Raw genomic sequence first — 12824 nt, 5'->3', positions numbered from 1 at the left:
GATGCAAATCAATTTTGTATCTGCTTTATTGACTCTTACATATATTCTTTGTAAACATTCTCTGGCTAATTTTCAGATTTGGGTAAATTTCACAGCAAATTATTATTAGAATGTGACTTGAGTACCGAGAAGCTGTCAAGATGGTTCACTGATTTAATGTTGGCATCCTGCAGCTTTGACTGTAATCAGCAGATGCTCTGGCATTACCATAAATGTTTTCTTAACCATCTCTGTCAAAAAAGAGATTTTTACTGTTTGGAGTCTGATTAAATTCAGTTTGGCTTCTTTTGCATAATTAATATACCATGATGATCTCTAACCTTTTGTTTTTAATATCACCTTTTGAGCGAGACACAGTTGCAAGGCTGCTTTGTAAGTCAGAACAGACAAAGGAATACCAAGTCTATATGTAAATTTATATTTTTTTTCAGTGTCTTAGGAGGTCTTGCAGCTTTCTGCCTTGATTTCTCAATTTCTCAGTGAATGTAAAGGGATTATTTTTTCAGTTTCTCTCTCTCTTTTTTTTTTTTTTTTTCCACTCTATCTACATGAAGATTTTCTAAATGAGAGAGAGGTTTCTGGCAAACCAAAAATGTTTTATGTCTTAAATTTCTTAAAAGTCAAATTTTTACATAGGAAAGTGTAATTGTTACAATATGGGACATTAAGTATGTTCATCAAGTGAAAAATGCATACCATTGATGATGTTAAAGACAGCGTTTTGAATTTGCCTGGATTGGATTAATTACCTATGACATTGTGTCTAGAACTTGCTTCAGATCATAATTCAGTGATACTGAGACAAGTGAGTAGAAGCCATCTTTAAAGAGTAATTCCTTATTTAGATTCTGTTGAAATCCTAGTTATTTTCAAAGTGATTTCTTGCACTTGCAAAGTACATCAAACACACCTATGGCTGGATCATGTGCAGAGTGGATTTATTTTATATCCCATCTCCCTCCATACATGAGCAAGGCCAAGTTACAGTCCACCCAAGGGAGGAAATTATTAGGTGAAAATACACAGCATTAATTAGCTTCGTACAAAAAGAGAGAGAATTGTGAAGGAGTTTATATACAACCTTGAAGAAGGAGCAAAGGATGAATTACTTTTCTGTGTGTTTATTTCATAATATTTAGTTTTGTGTGAGGCTCTTCTTAAAAATGTACCATTTCTTGCTACATGGTTTCAGTCTCCGTGATAGCATGCTTTCGACTTACATTTTTCTGCAGCATTTTGACAAAGAAGGAACCATAATAATAATTATTATTGAACAGTGACAGTCACATGGACTAAGATGATTCAGCTTCATCCTATCTCCAGTGTGTTCATGAAGGCAGTCTTGGTTGTTAAGTGTACACGGGTCAAACCGCACAATCAGGTCTTTGCTTCTGTCCTGTTAAGTGAAGAGCCTGGGAGCCAAATGCTATTCTTGCAATCTTTGGGATAATAGTGGATGACAGAGAAGTGCAACAGGTGATAAAAGACCTTCTTTCCCAACAGTTTGACCTGACATTACAGAATACTTGTGCTTTACCTTCAGTATTTCAACCTACCAATACTCTGATTGCTGATATAAACCTGGAAATGGAAATTTGGGCTAAAACTGTTACTATCAGAAACAGCATAAAAACTGGCTAAGTGGATGAGCTTAGAGTTCAGTGTGAAATTCTAAAGGCAATTTATGTACTAGACATAGTTACATAGTTTTTGTAGAACATTTATTCTAAAATTGTAAACACTTGACAGAAGCAACGACGTGATTTAGAACTGCAGTGCATGGAATCTCATCAATATCATTCCATTCTTTAGGACTTGCTGCTTTGTTGCTTGGGTTTGTCTAGTTTTTATTTTTCAGAAGAATGAGGCTCCCTACTGTTGTTATTTTTTGTTGTTTATGGTGTGTGTGTTGGGGGGAAGGCACAACAATTGGTAAAAGAAAGCCACTATTTGTGTGTTTCTTTTCCATTTTGGTTATTTTCATCAGCATGTTATTTATCATTACCCACTGCAGCTGCCTGTAGCTTTCCTTTGATGGCAGCAGTCTTTATGCATATTCCTTAAATTCTTTATCAAAGTGTACCTTGAAAGCAGTATTCATCTATAGGTAGATACTATGCAGAATATTTTGGAGACTAAATGCATCTCCTGCTCAAAGACATCAGTTTAGTATGTGGGATCTACATAAATTAAGTTCAGCTGAACAGAGTATAACTTGAGACTACAGAACTCTATGTATTTTGTCACAAACCACCTATTTATAGTCATGATTTTTTACTCTATTAACTCTAAAAAGGATTTGAAATGGCAAGCTACAATATGCTTGTGTACAAAGTAAAAAGCCAAGTAATAAAACCACATTTCAGAAATGTAAAATAGTCCAAATATGTTAACTGCCATATTTTATCATAGATCATTATAATTTGCCAATCGCTTCCTGTTCTGAAGAAAAGAAAAAGGTGATGTTTATTCTATTTGTACATTGGGAGAAATCCCATAAACACCTAACTTGCATAACATTTCCATCCACCGAAAAGCCCACTGTCATTGGTTGTGCCTCATCCATACAGATAGGATCAAAATTTATCTTTTTACACCCCTAATCTCAACATAGATAAGATTAATTTGTATTTATTAACAGTACAGTCGTGCCAAATTATTTATCCTTTAATTAAGAGACCCATTTAGGTTTTTAAGGATGATTCAAACCATTAGCTGTAGGAATCAATAGCGACCATAAGTAGGTTTCCAATTTGGAAGTTTCTGTTTTGCAGTTTCTAAGAACTTCACAATATACCTTGATTTATGGAAAGATGCATATGAGAACAAGACACAGAAGATAAAATGGAATGCAGACTGAAATAGGGAGGAAGCTAAACACATAAGTCTGAATTAGCCATCAGACATCCTCAAAGGTTTCTTCCCTCACATGAAAAGCTTGGATGAATTTTGTCAGTAGTTTGATGCACAGTTTTGTTCTCTTTTCATCTTGACAGGCACTCTAGACTTTCATTTAAATCCCAGTAACTTAAAGTTGCATTTCTTGTAATGAAAGTCATTGCCATATTAGAGGTGAGAGTGTGTTAAAAAGAGAAAGTGGTCCCATCTCTACACAAATGTAAGGTACATTTGGAAAAACAGGGAAAAGATCTAATGGAGTGATCAACAGGAGCGTAGAGTAGTCTTTGAGAAGATGTAGGTAGGGGATTAAAAGATGTAGGTAGGCAAGGGATTAAAAGAATTTTGAAAGGCTTTGCTGTAGGGCCAGGTAAAAGGGAGCTGGTCCAGCACAGTTCATTTCTTCACAAATTAGTTTGCTCACAGTTTATAATTGATTAGCTTTGAAATTTAGTTTCTATAAATCCTCTATCGTAGTCTCACTTAGTTCTGACATATTCTCTTCTTGCCTGTGAAATGACAAAAAATATTTGGTGTTTCTGAAAACTTAGAGAATCTCATCTTAAATTAAAGTATTGATTAGTGTTTATTCCTTGCATTTCACGCTTCTTAATAAAACACTTGAACAGCAGTACCAATTAAATGCACGTTTTTATTTTTTATTTAGTCTTCTAAATTTCAGTAACACTTTTCCATGCCTTTTCTGCTTTGGATTAGTCAAGTTGTGAGCATGAAATATAAAGGTGTAAGTAATTACTTATCAAACAAAGATCATCTTAGTACAGCTAACACTTTTTAGGTGCTGGGGCTGCAGGGTATAACTGAAATAAGTTGTAAGAACACATAGTGCTCCTTTAATATGTTGGGGACATTCTCCAATCCTACCCTTGTCAGTCACTGAAACTGTAGAAAAAAATATGAAACTAATAAAAAGTGACAATAAAATATATTTAAAGTATTTTCCATTATACTCTCCAGCAAGGAGATATCCCATTTTTTATGAGTCATGTTACGTGATAGGCATGGACCTTCTAGCTATAGCAGTCTTTCTTATTACATCCAGTTCTGCTTCTGGGTGGTAAGGTAGGCTTTTAAGAAAGAGAATTAGGTGTTGTGATGTTCTGTCTTCTAATGCCAATGCCAAGGGCTGGGAATGGGTTTCAGGGGGTAAGCTCTGGGCTGTATAAATTACATTAATGAAAGATAGGTGCCTGAAAAAAAAATGGCTCACATGTGTCCTGTACCTTAAGCTCTAACAGAAATGTGAGGGGAGTGGGAGAGAGGGCAATGCGGGAAATGAGACCCTCATTTCCGACTTGAGAAGAAAACAAGAAAACGATTTTTGTGTTGTTCTTTCTAACAGTAAAAAGCCAAGAGTTTGGAGTCACACTTTGAAAAGTGAAGGGGTCCTTCCTTCCTTCCTTCCTTCCTTCCTTCCTTCCTTCCTTCCTTCCTTCCTTCCTTCCTTCCTTCCTTCCTTCCTTCCTTCCTTCCTTCCTTCCTTCCTTCCCTCCTTCCTTCCCTCCTTCCTTCCCTCCTTCCTTCCCTCCTTCCCTGTCTCTCTCTTTGTAATTGGGAAATTAAAATAGGTAATGCTAGAAGACAGATAGAGTCCTCTTATCTCCAAGCTATTGTGGGTTGGCCTTGGGTGGCAGCCAAACCCCCAGCCAGCCACTTGTTTGGTGCTCAAGCCCCCAGCAGGACAGGGCTGGAAAATAGGAAGAGCAGGACCAAGAAAGGTCACGGGTCGAGTTAAGGTTCCATGTGGTCCCTTACGGGAGGCAACGAACAGCACAAGGGGCTGCTGGATCCAGCCCTGCCCCACAGCAGGGCCCTTGGAGCCAGCTGGAACCAGCCCTGTCTGCCACGGGGCAGCCCCGGCCTCACCTCACAGAGGAGCCCTGCATCTCCCCAAATACTTTGACCAACATCTGGATGGCAGCACCAGGATGCCAACATCCAATATAGCTGTCCCTGTTAGAGGTGAAGCTAGCTCCATCTTGTCCTGAACTTGAAAACAGAGGTCCTCAAAATGCCTGCCAGCTGTGGTTGTATTCAGCCTTTCAAAATTAAGTCTGTCTCAGTAGTAAATCTTAGCCAGCTGAAACATAAGCCATTATTGCCTAGTTTACCTCAGAAAAAGTAGTTCATATTTGAAAACTGTTTTGCTGTTTTCCTCTACAGCAATGCACCAATGGATCGTTAATACTTTATGGGTGGTTAATACTTTGGTATAGGCAAGGGAATCCATCATGGATACCTCCAGACTAACTTTTCAAGGCTTTGTCTTTATTTAGCTAGAACATACAGGGATGATGGGAGCATACATCAATCTCCTTGCAAAGCCCATTTTATGTGACCATGCTCTAAATACATAAGATTTCATTGGCACATGCATGATGGTGCAGTCAGTATAATTCGTGGAAGATGGATGGGACTTCCAGACTGAGGCTGGACTGCTGAAAATATTCAGGCTTATGGGAGTGCTGTACAGTTGCATCCAAAATCAGCATATCGTGCTACTCTCTGGGGCATGTCCCCAGAATATCTTCTAGCAAAAGCAAGTCATGACTCATAATGTAAGAAATAATTTGCGTTGGTGGTAAGGTTGGTGCGTAAGTGTTGGCTGAAGAAAACCTATCAGCACAGACATAGCTTCAGGAGTACAATGTGGCATGTGGAGCACAAGCCAAACAGATAGGAAGTAAGTCCACTGGGTCTTTGAGCAATTTCCCTGTTAACTTGGTAAAAGATGTAATGAGTCTGTAACGGCAATTGTTCTTTCCTATATTATGATTTCATCATGCCCCACATTGAGATGTATGACTGTAATACAAGCTTATCATGCCATGTAATGTCGTTCTCCTTATTGTATTTACAAATTTATTTTTCAATCAGTGTACAAGTATTTACATAAAAAGCAAGTTTGTCCTTAGCATTAAGACTTTTATTGAGAAACTATGCAATGAAATAAAGCTTTTCAAAGTACTTTTTTATTTTAAATATTTATTAGTGGCTTTAAAAAAATCCATATCTCTACTTCAGTAAGTCTCTTGCAATCATTTTTTTTCACTATTAAAGGTAATATACAACAGCATTAGGCTGGATTTTAAAATCTCCAACTGATCATATTTTGTTTCCCCAGGTTCACAGCAGGCAGGTCTCATATTACTGATTTCTTTTGTTCACATTACACAATTTCCTTTTTCTGAATATAAAGTATGCAGCCTTTAATAGATTATAAGCATATTATTGTAAGTCGTTCTATGCTAGGACACCATTTAAACTAAGGAAAGCTATTAAGCACAATTTTCTGTCAACTGAATTTCATGAGCATTGCTGTTAATCAAAGTAATTTTAAAAGACTTGCATCGAGATGATAGTAGTTTTTTGGCTGTAGGTTATGTGAATATGATTTTGAAATGTTTTTGATTAACAGCAATGTTCAGGAAATTCATATCTGAGAAAACTGAATTTTAATAGGTCTGAAGATGTCAAGGACCTACAATAGCATTTAAATGTCATACAATCTGAACACTGAGACTTCAGTAGTGTACAATGCAATCTCTGCCTAACCCATGCCTGGAAGCGTTTAGTAGTGGTAAAGTCAAAACTATTATGGGTAAATGTTTTCTCACTCCAGCCTTTAGAAGCCTTAACTCTGAAATCAAAGGTTTTGTTTCTTTCATCTTCATCTGCACAGTGATTGTTACAATACAGGTGAATGACAGTTTTTGATTGCTAAGAGTGACCAAACATTAGAAACAGTCTTAACGGATGCCAACTACGTCCAATGTGTACAGAAAATTAATAAATTCTGTCTTTATCCAGTGATTTTTAATGTCTGCTTTCTTTTTTGTCTTGCTGCTGCATGAAGGTACACCTCGCTACAGTAGGTGGACAAGTAGTGCATCTCCAGCAATGTAAGCTTTCTTATTAACAAGACTTCACCTAGAAGTGCCTCTCCATAAGCAGTTTTCTTTTAACTGTATATAACGTTATTCTTTTTGGTTAACGTTGTATTTGAACCAAGATATATGATGTGTGAATGTATTTATTTTATTCTGTGAGTTGATTCAAATATAGTTTCAAAATATAGTTTCAAATATAGTTTTTGTTCCAAATAAAAGCAAAAGCTAATAAATGTCCATAGTGTAATGGTTCAAAGTAGTTTAGAAAAAGTCTGTTATTTCTGCCTGGTTTATGGATCTTCTGGGGGTACCCTTGTTATAGAGAGGAAAGTATTAAAATGGTGGCCCAATGTGACTAAGCCATTTCCTTGCTGTTGCAGACAGACATATAAAAAGTATTCTCTTAAGAAACAGATCGAATTGCTCCTTATAACTGGTTATATTTTTTTGCTCTCACTTTATTATATGTGCATTCCAGAACTTCCTTAGTCTGATGGTTCAAAATATTCAGGTCTCTAACAGAAATATTGTAATAGTTATTTGTTTTTGTGCTCACTTTATCAGTTAAGTTTGTTTTGGGGCCTTTCCTGAAAGTAAATAGCAATATTCTTCCTAGCCTTTATCACACTAAAGTAAACAAGCTCTTCTACTGTCCCGATCCAGGTTACATGTTGAACATGTTACATGCAGATCGTAGCCTTATAGTTTTTAACTCACTGTCATGGTTTCAGTCACACTCGCATGTATGGTGCATTGGCTTTTTTAAACCACCCATCAGTTGTAGGCTGAAAATGCACTTTTGGTTCCTGTAGTAGAGGATTTGAGGGAGCTCTGGTAGTAATCCAAAGAAATGACTTTGGAATGGATGGGATACCAAATCACTAACACATGAAAGCTTTGAGTTAGTGTGCGAAACAGTACAGAGTTTGGGGTTAACACAAATTAATTCCTGTTGTATTAAAATAAACCACTGACAGGGTAGAAAATATTATTTCTTATTAATTAGTGAGAGTTTCTACTTTTCTTCTTCCTAGTATCTAACTAGTTTTAAACTCTGACTTAAATAGCAGTGATCCTTCATTCTACTACAAAAAATACCACCAGAAACATATGTACCTCAAGTATTGCAGCAGTTCATTTTTTACATGCATATTTAACAAAGTGAAATGTAGGACTGTGAGTATATATGTTTTCTGAGACAGGCCCAGCAAAGTTCAGTGTTTCTGAATAGGAATCATAACAGGCAGTTTAATAAGTTTGGAATTGCCTACAGCCAAATCTGCTACTACGGGACATACAATAGACATAGCAATATGGACAAGCACAGGCATGGCAAAATGGCATACGAAAGACATGCAATAGGCATAGCAAAATGGACATGCATAGACATAGCATGTATATCAGTGCTATATAGAAAAACCCTCCTTGACTGAAATAACATATAGGGAAAAGATGCCACCTGATGTAGGAAGCATCAGAAATAACTTTAAGATGATACAGCTGGAGACAGAGAAAATCTTTTTCTTTTTTTTTCTTTTTTTTTGAATTGACACTAGTCCTGCAATATTTTTGTAACACAGCTTGAAACCAAAATATTCTCATTTCTTAGGAAGTGTGTTAATCACTAGAGTATCATGTATTAAGAAAATGGAAATATGATTGTTTCAATGAATTGTGGCTTCTTCACTGCACAGGAGTTACAACAAGCAACGTGAGGACTACTCACGTAAACTGGCTGGTGTTTAAAGCACTTTCCTAATGCCATTTCCTGTTGTTGCAGGACCCCTCAAACAGAAAGCAAGGACTCTGGTCTTTCAAGTTGACTCTGTTCACTAGTCTATGCCTAGAAAGTCATGATTATCAGTGACATTGTTCCAATTTTTATGGGAAAAAAAAATGAAAAAAGAAAAATGTATACTGAACTTTGTTCATTCACTTATCCCCACACAAGAATTCTAGATTGTAAGCAGCAAGTTATGGAAGACATCTTTCTGCACGGTTGAATCAGAGTTTCAAAGTGGGATGAGACTGGGGATAAATCCTAATATCTAACCCGAAGCAGTTTCTTGCTTAGACTATCACAGAATCACAGAATTTCTAGGTTGGAAGAGACCTCAAGATCATCAAGTCCAACCTCTGACCTATTTGCTGTTCTAAGTCACTCTAAGGCACAGTATGAGAAACTGGGGAAAATATTGGTGGATTTTACTTTGAAGCCTCCATGCTAAATGTTCGCTTCATCTTTTATTCAGTGTAGTTCATCATACTTAGTTGATCCTTGTGCTTGACTATTTTGTGGTGAAGATTCCTCTGAGCTGCAAAGTAGTCACATCGTGGTACACAGTACACATCTGCACTTGATCTGTGATTATGAGGATTATTTTTTTTCTGCTTTAAAATGTATTGATTTTCAAAACACCAAGAGTTTTTCCCACTGCCCCTAGGTTGTCTTCAGCAGAGTGCAAACTAAAGGGCTACGATGTAGCTAGTATTTTGTATATTGACACAGGTAGCATGCATTTATCAACCTACAAATACGTGTTCAGAATCAATAAATGTAAACATTTAAATGGAATGGGATATTTAAATTATATATGTTGGGTTTATTATGTGTAATTATAAAGATGTATTCATCTCCAATCTTTGGCCTTCTGTGATTCAGAAAAACTGAAATGTATGCTGCTGCATCTTCAGGGTCAAATTATTTTTCATAGTATTAAAAAAAAATAGGTCATTCAGCTAAGTGAAGAAAATCTGTTATTATCGAATTTTAATTAACAATTGTTTATCTGATTTAGAAGATGGTAGAAAGAAGGTATTATTTTCTTCCACTTTCCAAAAGGTGATCGTACTTGTAAAATTTGCTGAGATTGTCCAAGAAAGTGTGTAAAATCCTCATCCATCACCGAGAGCCCCTGGTCAGGAAATGACAGTGCAGTAAATATCTTCAGCAGCTGCCTTTTAATGTACAAGCTGTTTTCAGTAGGAATTTTCAGCTCTCACATAAAACACACTGTCATGAGTGACTGCCTGTGCTCCAAAGTCATTACTATTGGGATGATGGAACATCTTTCAGCGAATAACCAAAAAACTTTAAATGTCACGTCAAGTTTGTTGAAGCCATTTTCAAGCCTTGTTCAAGGTTACATGAATATTGAGTATGCCTGTTTTTAAAGAGTTGGAGATCTATGAGAGAGACCTCTCAGGTGCAGGTACAGCAAACAGCCACTTGATTTGGTGTTGGGTGTGGGGAAGCAATCTGTCTGTTAATGCATGTCAACCCACCAAAGCTCCCAAATCTTAACTGAGTGCATCTCCTTGAGACAGTTAATACCAGAGATGTTTAGCAAAAAGTAGCAAGTTATGCAAATTTTTAAAATTATTTAGCTGCCTAAAATATCACAAAGGAAAGAAAAATTATTACAATGGATAAATAAATTGAAATAGATTTTTTAAACATTTTAAAATTTGATCAATTAAAAATATATAGGAAATGTAATTAACCAGATAAAAATTTGGAAGTCATTGTGAATTGCTGGGTATTCTGTTTTCTGTTTGACTTCAGTGAGAAAGAAGGCTCTTCAGGCTCTGTTCTTAATTTCATGGGGAATATGGATGCTAATCCAACAAAGTCATGTAAAGTCTGTATCATTTCCAGAGGACCAAACCTCCTGCTTTTGAAGTGATTTTTTTTTTTTTTTCTTGCCTCTTTGGCCATCATTAGTCCCTCTAATGCATCATCTGCATAGATGCAAAATTTTGTCTGGTCAAGAGGTGTTTTTTGTTACAAAGTATTGAAACTGAGTATTTTAATATTGAAATTAAGTTTGTTTGTTCTGTCTTCTACAGAGAACCAGAAAGCACAGCCAGAGAAGTCATGTTCACACCACAGTATCAGTTTAAAATCGACAAAAAGCCCAGTCAACAAAGAAGTTACTTATGACGTGGAAACAGGTTCTTCTGTGGCACGGAGCAAGACTGTTGGGAGAAAGGAAGCCTGTAATGGAGAAGGCAACAAAGAAAAGAAAACAGAGCGTATTGGGTCTCCTTCTAAGGGAGAAGCCATTCCAGAAGTAGAAGCTCTCCTGGCAAGACTGCGAGCACTATAGAGTTCACTTTATATGATTATATAAAGGATTAAATCAAAACTTAAAAACAAGCTATAAAAGTGTATCTCTTCAAGATACACTAATTTTCCATTACTGACATCACATACTTTTGAGTTTCAAACTTCCCTAGGTATTAATACTCTACTTCTAAACTTTTTGCAAGACTCCACAAAATGATACTGTAGTTTTGCTTAACTTCCAAAAGATTTTTGTTATATATTTCACCTACTGAGACCACAAAAAAATGTCAGCAGAAACAAATAATAAATTATTCCAAGACACAATCCTTTTAGTCAACAGGCTGCTGACCACATGTTTTGAGAGCTTCTCAAAATAGAAGTAGAGTATCTTTTAAATATTGTTAGATCATCATGCCTGGGAATAAGGGTCAGTAAATAACAGGAAAGGCAGTCTTATATTTTCCACTACATTTTTTATTCTGAAGAGATTTTATTATCTAAAAAGTATTATTATAGCATCATTTGCAATTATAGTAATGGGAAATGTATATCATATAAATTTCTCAGCCATGTTCTAGTTTGAGTTCATTGAAGAGTACCAAAGCTTGCTTAATTATATATGCATTTACAAAAAGGAAATCCATGGACAGTAAACAAAGAATCTATGCAAATAATATACTTTATGTGTGAATAATATATCACTTCTATTAAGTTTAGTTATAATGATTATATCAAGTTAATATATATGATTTCTATGAATGCAATGTTTTGCGGTTGTGTCCATAGTGGGCAAAAGGTCTTTCTTCACAGTAATTTACGAATGTAATTTTTTATCTTTTCACATGTGAGTGAGGTAACATGTTTCTATAAAAAGAACATATAATGGAAAAGGTTTTTACAAGTGTTTTTTCACAAACTCATTTTCCAGTAGCCCATAAAGTCTTATTTGCTGGCACAATAGGAAACTTGCACATAATTGCTTCTCTTTTATCGCACTGTCATTGTACATTCTTACATGTTCGCTATCATATTTATTAATTGCACATCATAAAGAATTGCTACCTATGTTACCAAGTAGGAAGATACTATTAGTATCTTTGCTCCATTATTTAAAGCTTCCTTATTATAAGACTGTATTAGGTATCTAATATCTTTCTACTAAATTACTCTATTTTTCTTTACAAAATGCTGAAAAATATGTCTTTCAATAAGAGTCAGTTACATGAAACCAGTGTTTCAATGCTTCAGTGCTTTTTATATCCTTGTTTAAGTTGCCTTTTTACTTTCTGCACTAAACATTAATAAAGTTAATTAGAACTCTGAAATTGGGCCTGTTTATACATACTGCATGGAGTGTTTTTCATCCATCATGGGAATCAATCTCATGTTTCTGGGGCTGTTGTAACTACCATTACACACTCTAATTACATTTCCAGCATTTGCTTAAAAAAATAGGAAGTATGAACAGAAGTCAGGGAAAGATGCAGAGAAATCCTACCAGACACTAATTTCTTCAGCTCTACTTGGAAAAAAAAAAAAAAAAAAAAAAAAAAAAAGGCAAAGCTGCCATATGAGGCTGCCTTTGGTGCCTTTTAGTGGTTGAGTAGCAACTGCTACTGTCATAATAACTAGAGCATGGGTCACACGTCCAGTCAAATGTAAGCAATCACTGTGTGTAATACAACTATTACTAAAGTTCAGCTAAGGTCTTCTGCACCTTGTCAACTGTTTAGACTTCCTACCCTTGCTTACAGGGTGCCATACAAATTACTATCTACAAAGTACAATATGCTTGACTAAATAAAATTGTTTCTCAAACACAATGAAAATGTATGTTGAAGAAAGAAAAAAAGACTGCTGGAGGACGCTAAAATGGAAGGGCTGGAAGTGGAGAACTGCCTCTAAAATACGAACATGATGACCTACTAAGTGAAGGTGGAAGTACA

The 12824-nt window shown here is 35.9% G+C and overlaps 1 protein-coding gene across 1 annotated transcript in view; it reads left to right on the top strand.

Moving 5' to 3' along the window:
• DIAPH3 (diaphanous related formin 3) overlaps window positions 1-12604 on the top strand; it is a 237025-nt gene extending 224421 nt beyond the window's left edge. Inside the window, exon 28 of the mRNA XM_082771110.1 lies at window positions 10659-12604. Within this exon, the coding sequence (XP_082627236.1) occupies window positions 10659-10918 (260 nt within the window). The 3' untranslated portion in view covers window positions 10919-12604. The remainder of the gene's footprint in view (window positions 1-10658) is intronic.
• Window positions 12605-12824: the final 220 nt, after the last annotated feature.

Source organism: Aythya marila (assembly GCF_965140915.1).
Source record: "Aythya marila genome assembly, chromosome: 1".
Classification (NCBI taxonomy): Eukaryota; Metazoa; Chordata; class Aves; order Anseriformes; family Anatidae; genus Aythya; species Aythya marila.
The sequence above is the reverse complement of the archived record's forward strand: the minus strand, read 5'-3'. Positions and strand labels throughout refer to the sequence as shown.